Consider the following 23,388-nt stretch of genomic DNA (forward strand, 5'->3'; position numbering starts at 1 on the left):
ACTAACAATCTAACATTTTCTTATACTGTAATTACATGAATCTCATATGTTTAATAACATTTCCCCCAAATGATGTTTCATAACTAGAATTCTGAGCGCAAGGCCTGCTGATTTGCAAGGATGCCTTAAGAGAGGAAATGGAACCAGACAGAAAAGGCAATGACTTTCGCCATCAGAATCAGAGGCAAACTGCCTTAGAACGATACATTGGGAGAGTTTTTATTTGTACACCCTTTACTTTGAGACAAGGAGGAATGTAGTTAAAAAAATCCAGCCCTGATGTAAAAGAGTAAATAGAAAAGGTTTGTATGTGACTGTACAACCCTGCCACAATTACTTAAAACAATCCAACCCCTCAACAAACCAACCAAGCAACACAGACACACATGCACACCCTCCCAGCCAAATGGCATGGGGGAGGGGAGGGAAGAAGAGAAAAATAGATGTCTGCTTGTGTTCCTGTTAATAAATCAGTGTACCATGGTGATGAATGTGGTAGGAGAACCTAAATAACACACAGATGGGCATGTATACAGGATGGAGGTGTTCTCACTCTATTTTGACTAGCCTGTTGCATGACATGCTTACCGGAATCCCTAGAGCTTTTAGAATGTTCATTTTACACATAGGGCAGGTGCGATGATCTAGCAGCCACGGGTCTACGCAAGATTTATGAAAAAGATGCCTGCAATAAAAAGCAAGATATTTTAATTCAAATCCATCCGAGTGTAGCTTAGAGCTGTTCAGTCATTACCAAGAGTTGCTTCTGAATGTAGTATAATAGGGAGTTTTGAAAGTGTAGTTTTTTGGTATATGACAAGGATTATAAAAGTGCATAGACAGGAGTATAAAATCACTGTACTAAATCTTATTCAGATAAGCACACCGATCCCTGCCTGTTAGAGTTCATTGACAAGGTGCAGAAAATTAGATGTACAAAATTAGACACCAACAATCAGAGAGCCAAATGTACGTGTAGCAGCAAAGCCAACTTTCTTAAAATGCTATAGACTGCCAGCTGTAACACAGATAAATGAAACTCAGCTTTTGGTAAAGGTCAGATCATGTATATATCTACTGTTGGTTCCATAACACAAAACTGACCCCACCACAGTGACCCAGAACTTTAAATAGCTGTAACATGAAGCCATTTTGCATCTGTTATTATTTTGCAGGATCATGACAGTGTGTAAGCAGAAACCCCCCCGCCTTTTTTTTTTTTTTTTTTTTTTTGAGAGAGAGTGTGAGTGCGTGGCCTTTTGGGTGAGGCTCCTCCCCTCCCACCTATTTTCCTGCCCCTCAAAAGCCACCCATGAGAATGAGCATCTTTAGACAAACATTTCTCCCTCTGGAGCCGGTTGATACTATCCCTTCAGCCAATATGAAGTGATCATTAGCAAGACAGTGAAGCCATTCTGCCTACATATTTATCCAGTTATGGGAAATACAGTTTCTTAGCCACAAGTGTCAGTTGTCTAAAGTTGCTTGAACAAACTGGAGGTTGCATACTCAAACATGTAATTTATGCACCTCATTCATTCTTGAGAAGATGTTCTGTTATGTTGCATTTGACAGGATAAGCACCTCAGCAGACTCAGAGTACAGAGCAAAGTCCTGCAGTTCTGCTGGGTGAAGAATTTAAGAAATGCTGGGAGAAGAAATTAAGAGAATTTCTCAGGGGGCTCAGATACGAGACAGGGAAGTTGTTTGCTGTCTTTGTGCCTCAGCTGGAGCATCCCTACAGAAAACAGCTCCCAATTTCTTTTAATCACTATAGTATACAGAGAATTATAGCCAGATTTTTTTAGTTATTTGTGAGTACTTCAACTGAAGAGAGGGGATATACCAGGTGCATAGATTGCTGTGAGGAAGAACATTCCGGAAGCCTGACTGCAGCTGAATGGAGTATTGTTGGCACAGTGAGGTGGTCTCCAGTGAGACATTGGAGCAGAGATTTCCTCTCCTGTATCCCATAGATTTTTGTGAAAGCTTGTGGTTTTTCATTATTCATCTGTGGATTTTTATTAGAATAATTGTTGGTTTGTTTCCTGTTAACAAACAGTCAATTTTGCAACATCTTGGACTTTTAATTCATTTAGCCAAGTGTAAGATTCATTGACTTATCTCACACATATGTTTGCTGTCTCCTTGAACATGCCATGTGGCTCTATCTGCTCTGTAACGTTTTGTACCTACACCTTTGGTCCAGCTATACTGTTTCTGAAAAACAGCTACAAAGTTTTCTCATGTAACCATAGCCTCAACACCTAAATCTTTGTGTAGTAGTCTGAAAATACACTCACCCACCTAAAAGTCTGATTTACATATAGAAGACTTAAGCAAAAATCAGGAGGAGGACGCTTTTATTCTGAAATAAGAGTGTCCATACTTAGATTTGCATCAAAATAACAAAAGCTGTGAATTAAACATATTTCGGTTATTTCAATGCAAATTTATGTGTAGAGCAGTCCTAAATACCTTTTCTCTAGCAATTAACAGATGTGCAACATTGTGCATGTCGAAAAAAGAAAAGGAGTACTTGTGGCACCTTAGAGACTAACCAATTTATTGAGCATAAGCTTTCGTGAGCTACAGCTCACTTCATCGGATGCATACTGTGGGAAGTGTAGAAGATCTTTTTATATACACACAAAGCATGAAAAAATACCTCCTCCCACCCCACTCTTCTGCTGCTAATAGCTTATCTAAAGTGATCACTCTCCTTACAATGTGTATGATAATCAAGTTGGGCCATTTCCAGCACAAATCCAGGTTTTCTCACCCTCCCAACCCCCCCCCCCCACAGGAGGTAATGTTGTCATCATGAATAGGTCGTAATATGAACAAGAGGCTGCTCGGCAGCTCTCCAGCACCACTTTCTACAAGCCATTACCCTCTGATCCCACTGAGAGTTACCAAAAGAAACTACAGCATTTGCTCAAGAAACTCCCTGAAAAAGCACAAGATCAAATCCGCACAGACACACCCCTGGAACCCCAACCTGGGATATTCTATCTACTACCCAAGATCCATAAACCTGGAAATCCTGGGCACCCCATCATCTCAGGCATTGGCACCCTGACAGCAGGATTGTCTGGCTATGTAGACTCCCTCCTCAGGCCCTACGCTACCAGCACTTCGAGACACCACTGACTTCCTGAGGAAACTACAATCCATCGGTGATCTTCCTGATAACACCATCTTGGCCACTATGGATGTAGAAGCCCTCTACACCAACATTCCACACAAAGATGGACTACAAGCCATCAAGAACACTATCCCCGATATTGTCACGGCTAACCTGGTGGCTGAACTTTGTGACTTTGTCCTTACCCATAACTATTTTACATTTGGGGACAATGTACACCTTCAGATCAGCGGCACTGCTATGGGTACCCGCATGGCCCCACAGTATGCCAACATTTTTATGGCTGACTTAGAACAACGCTTCCTCAGCTCTCGTCCCCTAACGCCCCTACTCTACTTGCGCTATATTGATGACATCTTCGTCATCTGGACCCATGGAAAAGCAGCCCTTGAGGAATTCCACCATGATTTCAACAATTTCCATCCCACCATCAACCTCAGCCTGGTCCAGTCCACACAAGAGATCCACTTTCTGGACACTACAGTGCTAATAAACGATGATCACATAAACACCCCCCTATACCGGAAACCTACTGACCGCTATTCCTACCTACATGCCTCCAGCTTTCACCCTGACCACACCACACGATCCATCGTCTACAGCCAAGCTCTGTGATACAACCGCATTTGCTCCAACCCCTCAGACAGAGACAAACACCTACAAGAGCTCTATCAAGCATTCTTACAACTACAATACCCACCTGCGGAAGTGAAGAAACAGATTGATAGAGCCAGAAGAGTTCCCAGAAGTCTCCTACTACAGGACAGGCCTAACAAAGAAAATAACAGAAGGCCACGAGCCGTCACCTTCAGCCCCCAACTAAAACCCCTCCAACGCATTATTAAGGATCTACAACCTATCCTGAAGGATGACCCAACACTCTCACAAATCTTGGGAGACAGGCCAGTCCTTGCCTGCAGACAGCCCCCCAACCGGAAGCAAATACTCACCAGCAACCACATACCACACAACAGAACCACTAACCCAGGAACCTATCCTTGCAACAAAGCCCGTTGCCAACTGTGCCCACAGATCTATTCAGGCGACACCATCACAGGGCCCAATAACATCAGCTACACTATCAGAGGCTCGTTCACCTGCACATCCACCAATGTGATATATGCCATCGTGTGCCAGCAATGCCCCTCTGCCATGTACACTGGTCAAACTGGACAGTCTCTATGTAAAAGAATAAATGGACACAAATCAGATGTCAAGAATTATAACATTCATAAACCAGTCGGAGAACACTTCAATCTCTCTGGTCACGCTATTACAGACATGAAAGTTGTGATATTACAACAAAAAAACCTTCAAATTTAGACTCCATTGAGAAACTGTTGAATTGGAATTCATTTGCAAATTTGATACAGTTAACTTAGGCTTGAATAGAGACTGGGAGTGGGTAAGTCATTATGCAAGGTAACCTATTTCCCCTTGTTTTTTCCTACCCCCCCCCCCCCGACGTTCTTGTTAAACCCTGGATTTGTGCTGGAAATGGCCCACCTTGATTATCATACACATTGTAAGGAGAGTGGTCACTTTAGATAAGCTATTAGCAGCAGGAGAGTGGGGTGGGAGGAGGTATTTTTTCATGCTTTGTGTGTATATAAAAATACCTTCTACACTTTCCAGAGTATGCATCTGATGAAGTGAGCTGTAGCTCACGAAAGCTCATGCTCAAATAAATTGGTTAGTCTCTAAGGTGCCACAAGTACTCCTTTTCTTTTTGCGAATACAGACTAACACGGCTGTTACTCTGAAACCTGTCATTGTGCATGTCAAATTTCAGCTCAACGTTGACAGCTGAGGTATTATAAAAAAGCCCTGCCAACTGGAGTGTTGATAAGTCTTTTTACTCTATGCAAGTCTATATTTCCCTGTGCATGCACTAGCCCTTCCCCATTTGCAGTTCCTCTATATGAATGCATACAAAGCCACCAACTAACAGCGGTAGGGCAGGTTTACAAACTGTCTTAATGCTAGGTACTGAGCTAGTAGATCAATAGTATAAATTCTCTCTTCACAGCAGGTATTATCTCTGTGAGAAATGCAGAATCACCTTGCATACCCAAATAGTCATGTTTAAATTAAGAACACTGCATGCAAAGTAATAATTTTGCTTTGCTATTCCATCCCAATATTTAAAAAACAGCATCCCACACATAAAGATGTATCCATCCTTCCAGTTAGTTGGAAGAGAGACAGAGGTACATTCTCATCAGTGTTAATTTTTAACATCTGTTCCGTTGAACGGTCTTTGTAAGTGGCATCATCCCATTCACGAGCTGGATTTAACACTAAACAGTATGAAAAATACAAATCTAAAAATGCATGAAATTTCATCAGACCCTATTACTCACTTCACTTGGCTCCCTTTCCTACTACTTCAACAGGAAATTGATCGCTTGGGAATAAGAGTTACAAGGAAATTACAGTATTCCATTTTAAACTGACACTGACTTCGCACAGCTGTGGCACAGAAAATCTGTTCTTGGAATCTGAAACTAGTCTAATTATATCACTTGGCTGTAATACCGAAGTTTGTCAGACCTCATCCGATACCGTATGTCAACATGATTAATGTAAATGAAGCATCATGATACTTAAAGTTAAAACCACCACTTTACTAACGTTACAAAGGTTCACAACTCCACTTCCAAAACAACATTCACCATGTTGGGTAGAGAACCAAATGCATCAAACTTCCATCTCTGCACTATATTAACCTCCTTCCTTCCCCTTCTCCCAAGAGATATGTATTCAACATATAATCGCCAGACAAACATTTTGAGTGAGCAGGAGATATAAAAATTACATATAATCCCCAAGTAGCTACTTTGTGAAACAATGAATAAGAAATGTTTTACATTTAAAATGTGTAAATAAAATATCTTGAATGTGTTGATTTATGCAGAATACTGAACTGAAAGTCAATGTCTTACTTTTCAGCTATTTGAAGGAGCAATTTCAAATATTCTTAGTGTTGATTTTTTTTTAATAGTGTGCCCATGTTCATAGGCTAGTATATGTTTAACTGCCAACGTTTAATCTTGATTTGGGCCAAAATAATCAGTGCAAGCTTTCAAAAAGCTCAGATATTTGCTATGCTCTTGAAAAATGGACAAAAAAAATCTGTTTCTGATCAAGAATATATAACCTGAGTGATGTGTAAAATCAGATCAAGTCATTCAGGCATAGATGAGAAAGGCCCCCTTTGTGTTCAAGTTCAAGCTTTGCAAGCCTTAATCAGGCTGCAGATCACATTGCAACATTTCATAATGTTTGTTAGTCAGATAGTGTGTGGAATTTTCATGCTTTACAGACATTTACCTCAAGTTTGGCTGTTCCTAAAAATTAATTGGTTTGAAAGAAAATTATTCTAAAAGGAATGCTATCAATGTTGAGAGATTTAAATCCATAACCATGACAGGTTAAGTCTCCTTGCACTTTAAAATACTATATTACAAGTGTACTATGGTTCTAATTTTAATTTTTGACTTGGTACATATTAGTTAGATTGAAGGATCTTTTTTATAAAATAGAAAACCACAGAAGAATGAATGCCAAAATTAGATAATCTAAGGACTAAAATTATCTGTTTGTGGGTATGCACATATTTTGATGGAGCATGTGATAAATCCATTTTTGCCAATTTGGATTTGAAGGTCTGTTTTATTTGCTGTTATTTATATAGCACCATAACATGCATGGTGCTTTATAAGAATTAACCAGGAATCCCCGCTCTGAAGCATTTACAATCTAAGTCAAGACAAGAACAGGAGGACAAGATGACAAAGAGTGTGGCAGGAGAACAACAACAGGATCATGCAGTTACTTGGGAAAAAGATGTAGATGTCTTTAGAATTGAAAAAAAATCATCTACATTTCAGTTTACATACCTCCATGGGGAACTGAGTTTTTAAAAGGGATTCAAAGCAGGAAAAAATGAAGGTGCTGAGGGGGAGTTCAGAAGCATGGGGGCAGTGAGAAGGAAGGCACACAGATGGTCTAAGAAGAAGGATATGAAGACTTAAGTGTGAAGAGAAGTTTGAGCTAAGAGAAGAGGACAGGTGAGGGCAAAGGAGACAAGAGCAGATAGAGAGGTAGATTGTAGATGGCCTCACTATAAGAACACACTGCTTGAATTTGACGATAGAGACAATAAGAAGCTAGTGAGTAGATTTTAAGAGGGGGTCAACAGAGTTACAGCACTTAGCAAGGTGCTTTTTTCTTTTTTGAAGAAGTCTAGATAGGAGGAGAAGGAGGGCAGACTTGCAGGAAGCAGTCAAAGGCAAAGAAGAGTTGTCGAGAGTTGTAGTAATGACACTCAGAGGGGAGGAGTACAGTTGCTTTTCAAGGGAGACTGCTATACTGAATAAAGAGGATGGACCTGTAGTGCAGTAAATCTGAATGGTCTCTGGATTGTTTTTCCTCCAGAGCCATTCATCAGCCCTGGAGTCAGTACAGAAAAACTGAATGCAGGAAAGAAGCCAAACATCAAAAAGGATGGGCACAGAGAAGTGATGGAGATGATGGTTTCCTCATGGGAGGCTAACACAAGGAAAGGAAGGAGGGGTTGGAGAGCATCAGTGAAGTCAGAGTTGTTAATAGACTGGAGATTATGGAAGGAATGCGATACTGGGAGGGGTACCAGAGCACGTACAGACAAGGTTGAGAGAATGACCCTGATAATGAGTCTGGAAGGTGACACAGAACAGGAGGATGAATGGAGAAGTTAGTAAGAGGAAGACAAAGCTAGCAATATCAGCAGTCTAGGAGGAGAAAACAAGACAGATGAGGGGTTGTAGAGTAATGATTTGAAGATGGAGATTTGAAGTTGAAAGTGGGAGGAGGACAGGTGAAAACGCTCTGGGAACACTGGAACATGGTTACATTCAATCTTGTGTCAATGCCCTAGAAACTAATTGTAATTATATTTGCTACTGTCAACTTTTAAACCTGGATATAAAACTAAGACTTATTTCCATCAAGAGAAAAATCAACACAACATGCAGCATCAAAAGGCACATAAGAAAATAAGAATGGCCATACTGGGTCAGACCAAAGGTCCATCCAGCCCAGTATCCTGTCTACCAACAGTGGCCAATGCCAGGTGCCCCAGAGGGAGTGAACCTAACAGGTAATGATCAAGTGATCTCTCTCCTGCCATCCATCTCCACCCTCTGACAAACAGAGGCTAGGGACCATTCCTTAGCCATCCTGGCTAATAGCCATTAATGGACTTAGCCTCCATGAATTTATCCAGTTCTCTTTTAAACCCTGTTATAGTTCTAGCCTTCACAACCTCCTCAGACAAGGAGTTCCACAGGTTGACTGTGCACTGAGTGAAGAACTTCCTTTTATTTGTTTTAAACCTGCTACCCATTAGTTTCATTTGGTGGCCCCTAGTTCTTATATTATGGGAACAAGCAAATAACTTTTCCTTATTCACTTTCTCCACACCACTCAAGATTTTATATACCTATCATATCCCCCCCTTAGTCTCCTATTTTCCAAGTCTCTTTAATCTCTACTTTATACTTCACACACTACTTTATACCTCAACCTGATCATTTAAATTCTGAGCTTTTCAGAATGAAATTTAAAAACATAGGCAGACGCAGGAGGACGGGAAAAAAAAAGTATATATGAAATTGATCTCCCCTCCAAAATAGCCAGTGGTATCCCTTCATTGACTCTCTGCCACACTTAAAGAGAATGCTCTGAGGGAATGACACAGTGAAAGGACCCGAAGAGCTAATAAGAAGCTGTTTATGTGGCTTTGAAATTCATCCACTACTGAAATACTGACTAGTGGATTTTCACTACAAATTTTTGTATAGACGAGGACAACAGAAAGCCTCAAGATAGCTACTAGCTGCATCTGGAAACTTCCTGGTTTAGGGCTGGCTGTGGGAGAGCTGCTGATACACTTGCTTATTTAGATTTGTTCAATATATACATTATAATGTCTATTCAGGCTCTAAGCATCTTTCACATATATTAAAAATGAAATCATATTAGTTCAAACAAAAATAAACTCAACAGCATCCTCTAAACCAGGAAGGAAAACAAAAATGACCCTAATCCCAGCAGCTCCTCCTTTTTTCAACTAAGGAGGCTATTGACTGGGTGCCTCCACTGATCAAAGCTGTGGCAATATCATGTGGAGAGGGAGAGGCAGTTTCTCAGATATGCTGACCCTAAGGCATACATGGCTTTACAGGTCAAAAGAAACATCTTAAACTTCACCTGCATACCAAAAGGCAACCAGTTCAGATCACCCAGCACTGGTGTCATGATGATACTGGCTTTTCGACAACTGAGAAATTGGAAGTTTCAATAAGGTTTGGTGGGAAGCCAATGTCTTCCCTGAACTGCAGGCTGCTATGCCAATGCCCTGCATATACAAGGTATATACAGTGAGCATACACTGGGGATGACAAAGAACGAAATATGTATTTGCAGGTCTGTGTCTTCCTTTTGCTAATCACCAGTGCAAAGAGTGCTCTTCCATCTTATACGATTTCCCTATTGACTTGAAACTGATTTATCATCAATATTCTTTATTTCCTCTCAGCTGCCCAGTGCATCCTATCTTGTTGGTGTTTCTTTATAGATTGTAGACTCTCATTGGCGGGAACTATCTTTATTTTTGTTTCTTGTATAGCATTTGGCAAACTGTTGGCATTTCACCAACAATAATAGTAATAATAATTAACACCAACAACGATGGTGGTGTACAAAAGCTTACAAATCTGTAAAATGTTACCTTTCCTAACTGGTACAATAGGGAAGATAGTTTCAATAAAGTAGCTACTTGGGAGGGAACTCCTCATCTCTCATAATTCAACAGTGCCAAAGTTCAAAATGACAGGTTTCAGAGTAGCAGCCGTGTTAGTCTGTATTCGCAAAAAGAAAAGGAGTACTTGTGGCACCTTAGAGATCAACAAATTTATTTGAGCATAAGCTTTCGTGAGCTACAGCTCACTTCATCGGATGCATGTGCACTTTACAAGACAGATCTGCTGCTAACCTTTAGCTGGAGCCATTTCCAAGTAACTTTTTAAGTCAACCAAGAGCTAAACATCACCTGCTAACTATGTGTTTCTGATTCAGTAGGCCTTATTTAATACTACGCACTCTCATTTAACCTCGTGAACAACATTAAGGATGACTCTGTGCTGGGTCATTTGTGAGAATGATACAAGTGAAAGATGGGGTTTAGATGTATGTGTTCCATATAATTTCCTCAAAGAAATACTTGTACCTTAAGCACAAAATTTCCAAAATTTGTCTAGGGCCCCACAGGAACATACTAGGAATTAAGCCCACTTCTAAACTGTATATATGTCCCATTTTCTAAACTCTTAGCTGAGGAAGCATTGTGCTTGTGTCTGACAAGAGTACACGTGCTGTGTGTCAGAGATGGGGGTTCTAGAGCTGGCCCAATTTATGGCAGTAAGCATACACATCCAATGACTCACAAGAATGATCACAGGTAGTAAGCACTTAACATTTAAAATATCTACCATGGAAGCCTATTATTTATAACATAGCCAAAAAGGAACAAATATTTCAGTTCTTCATGTCAAACAGAAGATGGGCTCCATAGAAAATGACACTTTACATGTACATGCTTTTGGTATTCCTGTTTCCAAGGAAAGCAAGTTGAGAAATGGAGTATCTAGCTGTCTTTGATGGAAGCCATCCCAGATATGATTTGTGTAAGGTTTCCTTCCCACTTTATTTACACAGCAATTAAAAAGAAATTAAAGTGAAGTTAAAGCTCATGAAAGCTGCTGAATTTCAGATAGCTGTTCTGTGGACAACTAACAATATAGGAAATGGCAATGCAAGTGTCCCTACACTATCCTGCCAATGAACTGCAACCTTGACCTAGAATCAATATTTCTATTCCTCATACTGCTTTAAATCAGGAGTAACTCCTCTAAAATCAATGGAGTTAAACTGGTGGAAGAGACAGCAGGATCAGTCCTCCCCCCACACTTTTTCCCCCTTTTTACTGAAGACTTTGTAATATTTCCAAATTCCACAGACTTAGCAACTGGGCTCTTACAAAAAGTATTACCCTCCAACACCCTGCCTCTCTGCCCAAACCTTCTGAACACTAGGCTACCTTAACACATAGCCTAAATCTCACAACCATTCTCATTACTAGAAAATATCGTCAGCCAAACTGCTCTTTCCCAGTCAGGCCAATATTAATGGTTAACCAAAAAGCCTGACCAAATAAGATCCCCATATACATGCCAAGCACGAACATAGTTAGACTCAAGCTCTGATGTTAAATGGCTCGTCACTCACTGCAGTTATTATTTTAACTTCAAACACATCAGAGTAACATGTCAAATCTTTATGGAATAGTTTTTGAGTACAGAAAAAAAAAATCCAAAAACTTGAAGTTCTCAGATAATCTCATTTTAAGAATTTGACAATTCCAATTTTGCAGTTTTACACTAAAGGACAGAGACTTTAAAACCAAGAACACATTAGTAAATGCCTCCATACACTGTATTAACTTACCTGCATGGTAAGATCCTGACAACATCATTTGGTTTGTAACCTTCAATACAAACTGCACAGTTATCAAAATCTGGCTCAGTTTCCTACAGTAAAGAGAATATTACATTACATTTTTTTTTTTGGGTTAATCACTTCAAACAAGAACCTAAGTAGCAGAGCAAAGTTCAAATGGTTATTGATGTGTTTAAGCATGACAATGTATCTTAAGGAAAGTGTGAGAGGCATTCATTAGGGATCCAGACCTGCAAGGGTCTGTGCACATGCGGCATAGATCTACACTTGGAACTGGGGTTGTGAATCCCAGCTCACAGAGACACACTTTAGCACACTAGCTCAAAACAGAATGTAGCAGCAGCAGTACAAGTGGCAGGAAGGGCTAGCTGCCTCATATACATGCCTAGGGTCTCTGATGGGCACGTATTCGGGTCAGCTAGCCTGTCCCACTACTGCAGCTATATTAGTGCTCTAGCTTGACGAGAGCTCGTACAAGTATGTCTCTTTGAACTGGGAATTACTCTATGTACAGTAGTACTCCCACTACGGTCAGTGAGAGTTTTGTCTGAATGAGGGCTGCAGAATTTGGCCAAAAATTTGGTTTGCAAACTGTAACAGCAGCTACTTTAATAGTCAGACTAAAATAACTTTACTGTATCTTTATTTAAAATTTCCCTTCCCTTCCCTCCCTGTTCCATTCCATCCTTAAGTTGCTTACCAGCGCCTTGCCCCTGGCTGTGGGATATTTACTAGTATAAAAAGCAACTGCCACTCCTCTCTTATTTCCCTCTCCTTGGCAGTCTGAGAGGATCCTCGCTGCACAGTTCTAGTTTGAAAGGAAAAAATTACCTTGTCACCTTTCCTGATTGTTCTGACCTGCAGCTTGCTGATTGCTTTCTTTGCAGCATCTCCAAGACGGCGCTGAAAATGCAAAATTGTCCGTTAGTAAAGAATATATCTTTAGGCAGAAGCCATCACCTTATTTTTCTATAGGTGGTTAATAATCTGAAGCAGTTTTACATGAAACAGTAAGGTTCTGTGTAAATGTAAACTGACAGGGCCAGGCAGGTTGCTGTGGGAAATAGCATGACATCCCTTTTAAAAACAAAAATGCTGCATGGATTAAAGGCTCCTCAGTTATCTAAATTTCATTAGGCAAAGCAGCTATAATGCTAATCCAGTGAAGAATTGACACTGGCCTATTACAATACTAAACTATTGCGTTATGGGCATTACATGAAAATAGAAACAGATATGTATTAAGTAACGATTCACTATTTTGGGAGCCTATTTTTTTGCATTAGTCTCATTGACTTCAGTGAAGTTGCAGGCAGGCACAGCAGTCTGCCCGTATGCTCTCAATTGTAGGATCAGCGTCCAACTTTGCAGTTATATGTCATGAACAGCAGACGAGCCCTACAGTCATGGTTTGGCCATCTACTTTCATTTGCGTTTTTCTTGTTCCTTGTCACCTTTCCCTCCACATTACATACTGAATTTCTTTCCAGGTGAAATTTCATAGTGTTTTTCTATTTTTTCGTAACAAAGCATCATCTTCTGATACCTAGTGCCCATTTCTGATCTCACTTACACTTGTTTTACAATAGTTTATTGATTTCAATTACGTTTATTGATCTCATTACTGATTTACACCACTGTAAATGAATTCAGCCTCTGTATATGCACACATGACAGCTACTTCCAGAAACAGCGCAGTTTAGAAATGGGGATTTAAGAACGGTGGTGACTGTGAGGACATCGCATTTTTAAGGTCAAATGTTGTATGTGAGAGAGTTCAGAGACATGCCAGTGTGGAAGCAAATTCCAGCTGGAGTTGGTTAGAAAATGAACCCCAAAATGACGTGAGGTTGTATGTAGCTTGTAAATAGGGACCCACTCATGAAGCAAACTCGATCAATATGTTTCCTCTTTTCCCCTGTTGTTACTCTGATCTATGGCACATTTTTCTCATAGCTTGCCTTGAACAAAAGAATCAAACAAGAGTTGAAAACGTTACTTGCAAACTATTTGTTTCTTTAATATAAATCAAAGGCAGACAGCTAATGTAAAATAAAAAAAAAGAGACATTATGTAGTGCTTCTGGAATTTTTTTTATTTATGTTAATGAAATGTCTTGTTTTTTTCGTATATTCTTCAAGAGAAGAGGACAAGATTAAAGATTGGTTTAAAACTTTGATCTGTTTGTTTTCATGTTTACCTTTTCTTATCTGACATCGTTTTTGGCTTTCAATGAAAATGTGATCAGTTTTTTTTGTTTGTTTTTTTAAGGAATACTGTTTCATTGGTATATGCTGGAGAAAAAAAAACATACTTCCGAAGAATCTTTGAAGTGAAATGCATGCTATCAGTAACCAAACACTGCCCCCAAAGATAAGAATGGCTAACATTACAGTGTTTAAATGTTTGAAGTGGAGCTTCGGGATTTATGGTTATAAATCTCGTAATCTAATTAACACTAGGACATTCAGTCCTGAGCTAGTCAGAGTTACCACTCCTTTGGTGTGGGCAGTGATGAGCTGCCAAAAACTTAACAACGGGTGCCGTCCTCACCCCACGAGGGGGTCGTTGCCCACCCCCACTCCCCAGGACTCCTGCCCCATCCAACTCCCCCCACGTTCCTTGACGCCCCCCGCAGGACCCCTCCCCTATCCACCCCCCTCCTCTGTCCCCTGACTGCCCCCAGAACCGGGCAGGAGGGTCTCGTGGGCCACTGTAGTGGGTGCCCACCCCACCCCTAAGAGCCAGAGGCACCTGCCGGGGGGGCGAGGTGGGGAGTCCCGGCAGTGCTTAGCTGGGGCAGCTCCCAGGAAGCATCCGGCAGGTCCCTCTGGCTCCTAGGGGTGGGGGAGCGTAGCTGGGGGGGGGACTAGGGGAAGCTGCTGCTCCCCCCCAATCACATCAAAAGCGGCGCCTTAGGCGCCGACTTCCTGGGTGCTCTGGTGCTGGAGCACCCACAGGGAAAATTTGGTGGGTGCAGAGCCCCCACCAGCAGCTCCCTGCCCCACGCCCGGCCCCAGCTCACCTCACCTCTGCCTCCTCCCCTGAACGGCACCATCCCACTCTGCTTCTCTGTGCCCCCCCCGCGGCGAATCAGCTGTTCGGCGGGAAGCTGGGGAGGACTGAGAAGCAGGCCGTGGCCTCCCGCTCAGGCCGAAGATGGCGGAGGTGAGCTGGGGTGAGGAGTGGTTCCTCTGCACCACCCCCCCAGGTTACCTGCTGCGGTGCAGGTGGACCTCCTTGCACCCTCCCCCCACCCTGGCTCACCTCTGCCTCCCTGAGCTTGCTTCTCAGCACGCGAACAGCTGATTCGCGGGAAGCCTGGGGGGGTGGAGAAGCAGAGCAGGGCGGCGCGTTCAGCGGAGGAGGCGGAGTGGAGGTGAGCTGGGGCCGAGGGTGGGGCGGGGAGCTGCCGGTGGCCACTTTTGGCCAGTTAAATTTAGAAGCCCTTTTAGAACCGGTTGTCCCTCACGGCATAACCGGCTCTAAAAGGGCTTCTAAATTTAACAACCGGTTCTAGCGAACCAGTGCAAACTGGCTCCAGCTCACCAGTGGGTGTGGGGATCCCGCCAGTAAGGGAGGTCGATGGTGGTTAAACAGAAGGAGTGGCACTGTGGCAAAGAGCCTTCCTTGTGCCAGTCCTGGAGCGGGAGTGCTAGCTGATGGTCAGTGAGAGGGGTAAAGGGACACCTGTTCTCTCTCGAATTTATTTCCTCCCAGATTTCCTGTTTTCTCCATGTTTGTCTTTTAGATTCTCTTTTAGCTTCTCAGGGCAGGGATTGTCTTGATCTCTGTGCCTTGCACAGCACTGAGCATATCATTAGTGCTGAACAAGTTATTTGTGAGTTCAAAGACCAGACTGGGGCGCATACTTTGCCATACTTACCGTTTCCCAGACAAGCGAAGAGAAACGCCATCTGACATGGTGACAAAGTTCACAAAGCTCATTGTCTTGGGAGACTACCACAGTTGCAAAGAGGATACCTTTCATGCGATGACCCAAAGCTTTGTATTCAGGCTCTCTGCTGTAGGTCTCTCACAGGTAACATACAGACACACAGCATACTGGACTGGATCCTCATACTGAATGTGGACACAGGAAATAGAAATTCTCCTCATTTGTGAACAGAGCAGTCCCTACTGCAGGCAGAAGTCAGAACTCGCTCCAGCGTCTCCTTGCCTGATGATATCTCATCATGGTCCAGCCATTCCCCAAAATATCATGGAGCCCACAAAGTTTCAAAACTTACTTACAGCCAACTCCTCCCTAACAAGAAAGCAGGGAGAAGAGGAATGAGTAATGGACAACTCCTGCCATATACTGCTATCAGCCGTCTGGCACTGAAGCACCCTCTCCTATCCCAGGGTTCCCACATGACACAGAGTAAACTCCAGAGGTGCTAGTGGAAAATGTAGTTTGACAGACTGACACAGGAATTTTTATTAACCTATGTCACTGCTGTGAAGGAGGCAAAGAGAGCGGCAGCAGAAGTAACTCTGCAGAATATTTCCAGAACACAGTTTTCTAATCCCAAATTGTTTCTGCTCAGCCCTACAACCTGAGGTCTCTTGATGCAAACAATTCTCACTGCTTTTCATAGAGAAGATCTCTTGCATACAGGATGTCCATTCACGACAACAAGCTGAGCAAAGAACCAAAAGCTACAATGACTTCCTTCTAAGAATTCAGTTCATTTGCACAAGCAGCAGCACGGAAGTACAAACAGGTATCAGAACAGCCACCTGGTTCCTGCCCTGGCTGGCTGATAAAGAGTAGAGCTTGGGCACTTTACCAGAAAGACTATCAAACCTATCTTTTACCCTAAACCATGCCACAGTCCAACCAGTACCAGGGACAACAGTTAAACCTGTTCTTTTCTTCTGGGGTAAGGATGACTTTACATTTTGGAAGCCTGAAATTTAAACTAGAGGCCCAAATTTTCAAACGGATTTATGAAAATGCGATTGCAAATGCGGCTGGCACACATAGTTGTATGCGCGAAAGCCCACACTGGCAGATGTTTACATGCACACATGGATAACTGCCTGGCTAACTGCCAACCTGCATACACAGTTACCCGTTGGTAAATGCACAAAATAGCAATGTGCACATATTTTGTGGGCACATGTAAGAAACTGTAAATTTCAACCAGAAAAGTAATTCACAACATGGAGGCCATGAGGGAAGAGCCCTCCATTTTTCTGACTGCTGATCATGATGTGGACTTGTTGCTCTCCAGATGGATCACAGTCAGTTCCTTCTCGAATCTGAGCTCAATCCCATTAGGGCAGAGCTACTAACTACCCTGCATGTAGGAAAGGAGGTGGGCCTGGGAAAGAAGGTCACAATGAAAGGAAAGGGTAGACTCTTGAGAAGTAGACAGGAGGTGGAGCACATTTGTCAGGGAGTGAAGACCTAGTGCAATGGGAAGAGGACTTAGTCCAGGTGGATCTGTGGGGAAGGTAAGGCACAGGGGGAGGGGACCAACTGGGATAGTGTGTTGGTGCAATCAAGCGAAGCAATTCAGAAACGCTCTCTTCCTACAACAATATCACAACCTTCAGGTTAATGTCACATCCTTCAGCTTATGGTCTGTTGCTTCATCCCATTCCTTCTATGCAGTGCCTGAATTGCCAATTATAAAGTCTCCGTCTACAGAGAGGTGGTGTGAGCTGCTCTGGATAGCCTAGCTAGTGAGTTAGCAGCTAACCCTAGAAACAGCAAATATGAAAGATCTCAGCATGGATAGTTGGCCTCAGTGGGTCTAGGATCTTCTCTGACACAGAAAACGTTTGTGGATATTAACCCTTCTTTCCCAAGCCCCTGGTTTAAATGCACTGGATTTTAAAGACTTCAAATCTGTTTAATCAAACCCTAGTTAAATGAATCTCAGTCACAGATCTTGGCATTTTCAGAGATAGCCAGCCAGTCTGTAAAGCCAGCCTTTATTGTAACTCTGGAGTGGGGACTGGGAATACTGCCTTTTCTAAACTGGACAACCGGTTGGCTCCCCCTTAATTTGAAACTCTATTTATCCAAAAGGTTATGGCTGTGACCCTAGCTCTTTGGATAAATGGGGCTGTACTTTATTGGACTAAATGAAATACAAACTGAAGATGCATACTTCTCAAACCTGGCTGATGATGCATGTGCTACAGCATGTACAGGACTTTCTACAAGTAAGCACAGTATCTTTGTGCAAAGACAAAAGACACGGACACACACAATGATTATAATGGGAAAAGCCTTTGAGCACCATGACAAGAGGAGTCAGATTTCAACTCTACCCAAGGAAAGAAATACAAGCTGCTGCTCTATCATACACGCAAGAAGATACAGTATCTCAGGACAGGAGTGTTGCTAGCCTATCCCTGTACCATAAACAAAAATGTCAAAGATAAGAAAAATAGAACATTAGGAAAACTGAGATAACCCTCACAGAAAGGACAAGTCTGAGTTGTGCTCTTTTGTCAGCTCCTTACATTAATGATCGCAGGAGGCATGAAAGAGAAAAACAATGAAGCAGGCATGTTGCTATGGTTTCCTCTGTCCAAGTGCCAATGATGTAAAACTTTTCTCTCTCTCCCCATCTGTGCTCTTCTTCCCTATCTTCCTGAGGATTTTCCACATTTTTGAAAATCTGCAGCCTCTATCTATCTCAGCTGACTAACATCTCACTTGCTACAGGCACTGCTTTGGCTGCCTCCTGCATGCATGGACTCCCCTTTTTTGCTACAGAGTGTGACATTATTCCATGTCAAAATCCCCAGCCGCAGGAGGAGAAAGAAATTGGAGGAAGAGAGGCAAAATAGTCAGAGAGTAAAATAGAGATGAGAGAGTAAGAGATCAGTTGCCTGAGGAAACTTTGCTTCTGAACCTCAACCGAACACACTAACATGCCCTGTTTATGTTATACCTTAATGAGATATTGACTTATAAATTAAAAAACACTCACTTTATATGATCTGCCTAGGATTAAATAGCAATCACAGACCAATTTGAGGCTTTTGAGGGTGGAGGCATGCTACACTCTTCTGCACCGGCAGACCCTCTACTGTGTTGAATCAATATTCATAGCGGTTGCTGACAAGAAATCAACCTATATGCCACTCTCCAAGTAGCAACATTAGCACTTCTCTTTACTTCAAAACCTTTTTGGTGTACTGCTATCATCATCATAGCATACTGGCTGGTACTGCTTGCCTGAAACATCCATCCCTATTAGCAGTATTTGATTGTTGGGAAAGGGTTAAATGGGTTCTACTGACTTATTACCCCACTTGGATAAAAGGGAGACAGGCCTGTCCCTGTCCAGAGGGAATAGTCCTTCAATAGGAACATTAGAAGCAGTCAAGCCTGGAAAGTAGTTTTGAGCCAAGCTTTGATATCTTATTGTTAATTTCTATGCTAATCAAACAAAAGCTCAGTAAGTGGGTGAGTTTGGACTCTCCACAGTGTGTGGGCTATGGGGAGGGATATTTCACCTACCTCTGACATGAAGCCCCCTGAGATGGAACATGGCAGTTATCTTACAAACAATACACAATGGTTTACAGCAGAAAATGAAGAATACTGTATCCTATTAAAATTGCAGAGAGAATTTATTTAGGCAGAGGGTAATTATTTCAGTTGGCACTAGGCCACAGCTCCAAGGATAATCAGCTCCTTATCGTACAAACAAAATGCCATGGGATCTTTAATTACCACAAATCGACAGACTTGGTTTTACTTCTCTTATGAAAGATGGTAGCAGTAACTAAGAACCAGTAAAGGGATATAGCATATGTCCAGCATAATATGGTAAAGCAAGCTCTTAGAAACAAATTCCCTGACAATAGGAAATAGATGGATCTTGCCTTTGGTTCTCCCATATCCTAGGTGAGGGCCCTAACAACCCAGAGGCAGAGTCATGCTCACTCTTTCCCTGGCCCAATGACTATCCATCGTCATCATGAATGACTATGACTTGTCACTATGAATAACGACAGACAGCCAACGGGCCAAGGAAAGAGTGAGCATAACTTTAAGACTTGGTGGTTAGGGCACTCATGGAGGATGTGGGAGACCCAAGGTCGAGTCCCTGCTTCTGTGACTATTTAATTATTTATACACAGTGGAACAGCTTCAAGAGGAGAGACAGAGAGCATTTTGACTTGAAATATGCTGTTTTGATAATGTCAAAATGTTTTGATTTGAAGCTTTTCCAATATTTCCATTCACTGAAAATTTTCAAAAAATGCCATTTTAGGTTTGACCCAAAAATGAAAATTTGTTTTAACTTTTCACAACTTCCAGCAAACCAAAAATCCACTATTTGCCCAGCTCTAGACAAGAGCTGTTTGTAATACCTCAAATGGTTGGTTCCCAAGAATGGTGACAGTTTTAGTAGATCAAATTCATAAAATGAATTTTTAGTTTGTGCATAGCAACCTCCCCAAACCCTTGAAAAGTACTTATTGAAATTAAAATCCGCTTTAAAGTATGTTATAGTTCAAAATTGATAGGTTTGTGGGATGGAGAGTAGCTTCTACTTAGAAATGTAAAGAATAAATTCTCCACTGAAAATACAGCATGGAATTTTGTGCAGTAAGAATGTAATCATCTCCGCTGGAATTTAGACAGCGCACCAAAGATGATGGGTTCAATATGGGCGTAACATGTCTAGTTTTCAGAAGTTTGGGGATACTAGTGAATATGTTCCTAGTTTCTGCATGTGGGTACCATAACTGTGCATGCAATCAAGTAATTACACCTGGAATCCCATTCATTTCCATACCATACCTGCAGACAATGATTTACTAATAACCAACATTACTTCATATACATGTTCAGCAGTCAGTGTCAACGGCCTGAGAGGAGAATAGATGTCTTTATGCAAAGACCCTTATAGAGAGGTTTTAGTATTTGTGAATAAAATATTTTAAAATTAAAACACTTTTCCATTCTTTTCCCCCTCTTCAGTTGTGGCACACCCCTTTTTTGTACACCAACTTACGGTTCTGCAGTCACCTTTGACTAGGTCTTAGATTCATTTATATGCATTTCTAGGTCAGTTAGATAAATGTACTAAGGGAATCTTTCCCCTTAGATATAGTATTATCTTTCTGATTATTTCTTATACTATTGTGTGTGTGTGTGTAAATGCCAAATGTACACAAATATTTAATTCTCTTTTCATTATTTATCAGTTGTAGTGACGGTGAGAAGAAAGGAAAACTCATGTCCTTTAAACACCTTGCTTCCTATCCTACTGTCTATGCAAAGAACATATTTATATAGGTTTCTCTTCCTTGAGTCCTGTCTACCCTTCTGGAAGTCTTTTGATTTCCCAAAGATGTTAGCACCTCTCTAAGACAACTCATTTCCCTTTTCGTCAATTGCTACCTCATATTAGTGCTTCCCCCAAGAGAAAATTTTTATTTAAACTTTAAAATCACATGGTGATGCTCTTGGGAGGATAAATGGTCATTTTAAGCAATGCAGGACAAATCCCAAAGCCCATTCACATGTTCCTCACCTGGTTTCTGTCTCTGGCATTTGCATATCGGAATCTCTGGATATAATAGAAGACCAGCCATGCCAGGGAGATGATCATCAACACGATGAAGGAGATGGAGACAAACACCACTGAGGTACGGCTGACGTACTTCTGCAAGTTGCGTGTTCCAATTGTTATATACATCATCACAGTAACATTCCTCTCCAGCAGACTCACTATCTCTTTTCCTTTAGGCTCAGGAATCATTATTGCTACTACATCTTCTACACCTGTCAGATAGGAGAGGGAGGGGGAGAAACAATAAGAAAAAACAGGAACAGCAGCAGCCACAAAAGAAGATGAGTCAGCCGTGGCACAGTAAAAAGAGCTCAACAGTCACAAAATAAAACCTTCCCCTCATTCTGCTGCATGCTGTTTTTTATTGCGAGGTAAGCCAGACAAAATCCAGCAGAAAACTTTGGTTTCAGCTGTAACCAGTTAAACAATCTGGTCCAGCATACTGAGCCTCAAGGGTGGTTGTGTGACTAAGGGAAGTTTCATGAGTTGGCACAAACACAGTTTTCCACTGCTATTGAGGCTTATATAGAAGATATAGCCATGGCATAAATACAAATAGGAGTAGTTGTATGCTACAAGCACAAATAGATGTATCGTGCTCTACTTGCATGCTGCACACTTCATAGGTCTGTAAAAGGAAACAACTATAATGTTTTCCCTCTACATCCAAGTACTCAAACAGGAATTCTTAAAACATACGATTAGATCCTGGGATCTGATCTTGCTGCATCTGGTGTAGTTCAGGATGGCATGATGTGTGTGAGAAAAAAGTACGCAGAAGAAAACTGTCTAAGCGACCAAGGGAGCAAAATCTGCTCTTACACGAGTTTAAAATTTAGATTAACTCTACTGAATGGAGTTACTCTGGATTTCCACTGAATTAACTGAGACCTAATGTTGTCCAAAGGCATCTAATGCTTTTGGAGAAAGCAAAACAGTATTGTCTGGATGATAGCCAGGTTACGTTAAATGTTCCACATTCATTCGCAGCAACGTTTCCAGCATACAGTCAATATAGAGCTCAAAAATGAGTGAGTGATTAGGAGGATAAAAGACAAAGGAAATAAACATGATAAGATTCATTACAGGTCCCTTTTACCAGGTGACTTACAGATGGATCCAATTACATCTTTTCTTTCAAAAATATTACAGGTTAGTAAATGTAACCATCAACTTTACTCCCTTTCCATCTGAAATACATTTTTGTTTTATTACTCTACTTTAGTTAAGGGTGTCAGACCGCTGGTCTGCTTGATGTATTAATCCAATACCCATGATAGATTCTAGCAAATAAATAAATAAATAACCTAAAATAAAAAATATCTAGCCCTTGTGGTTGCAATGATAACCTTCTGAATGTGATCTGTTGTGGCGTAGGCAGCCCGAAACAGCAGCTCAGGGGGTGTGAACTGACTTCATTCATCTTAATGGGAGTTTATCTAATAAGTGGTATAACTGAAAGTGTAATTTGGCCCTTCCCACAGAATGAATTTGACATGTTTGCTCAAAGGGCTCGTTGAAATAAAAGGGACACTGTGTAAAGGTTTGTAAGAAAGGAAAAAAAAAAAAAAGAACCATTATTAACTTTTGCCTTAACTCTCCGAATGGCAGCTTCTGGAAAAAGCCAGCAATCAACTGCATTTGGAGGATGGTATATACATCTCATCAAGGGTTCAACTGTTCATAATATATTGCTGATGACTTTCAACTTTGCTGTTCAAATTCGTCTCTTCAAATGTTTCCTGAGCACTTTGGATTCACCAGAGTCAGAGCACTGACCCCACCACAGGAGACTGGGCTCCAGGACCATGCCTTTGACAGAGAACCGAAGCGGCACATGTGGGCACAGCGCTCCCCACCCCACCTCTTATCTCTCAGGGGCTAATGAATCGTTTAGCTCTCTTTGAGATGTAATTTACCTCAGTAAATTATCCCAAGAACCATGTAAAATTTGACAGATTGCAAAAACAGTAAAGCAGCATATTAGGAAACTGAGATTAAACAACAGGTAAAATAGTTCCAAATACTCCTCAGCATGAACTCAGTTTCACCTAAATAGGTGCAAACCTTGGAATTATATCAGGCAAAGACAGAATGAAACGCTCATAACTTTAAAGATAA

General features: G+C 41.5%; 1 protein-coding gene across 3 annotated transcripts in view; it reads right to left on the reverse strand.

Moving 5' to 3' along the window:
• RNF150 (ring finger protein 150) overlaps positions 1-23,388 on the reverse strand; it is a 203,871-nt gene that overhangs the window by 46,589 nt on the left and 133,894 nt on the right. For all 3 annotated transcript variants that reach the window (XM_073341206.1, XM_073341207.1, XM_073341205.1), the window contains exons 2-5: positions 21,229-21,479; positions 12,542-12,613; positions 11,699-11,781; positions 589-685 (exon numbers count right to left, since the gene is read on the reverse strand). In XM_073341206.1, the coding sequence (XP_073197307.1) occupies positions 589-685; positions 11,699-11,781; positions 12,542-12,613; positions 21,229-21,479 (503 nt within the window). The remainder of the gene's footprint in view (positions 1-588; positions 686-11,698; positions 11,782-12,541; positions 12,614-21,228; positions 21,480-23,388) is intronic.

This window comes from Lepidochelys kempii, chromosome 4 (genome assembly GCF_965140265.1).
Source record: "Lepidochelys kempii isolate rLepKem1 chromosome 4, rLepKem1.hap2, whole genome shotgun sequence".
Classification (NCBI taxonomy): domain Eukaryota; kingdom Metazoa; phylum Chordata; order Testudines; family Cheloniidae; genus Lepidochelys; species Lepidochelys kempii.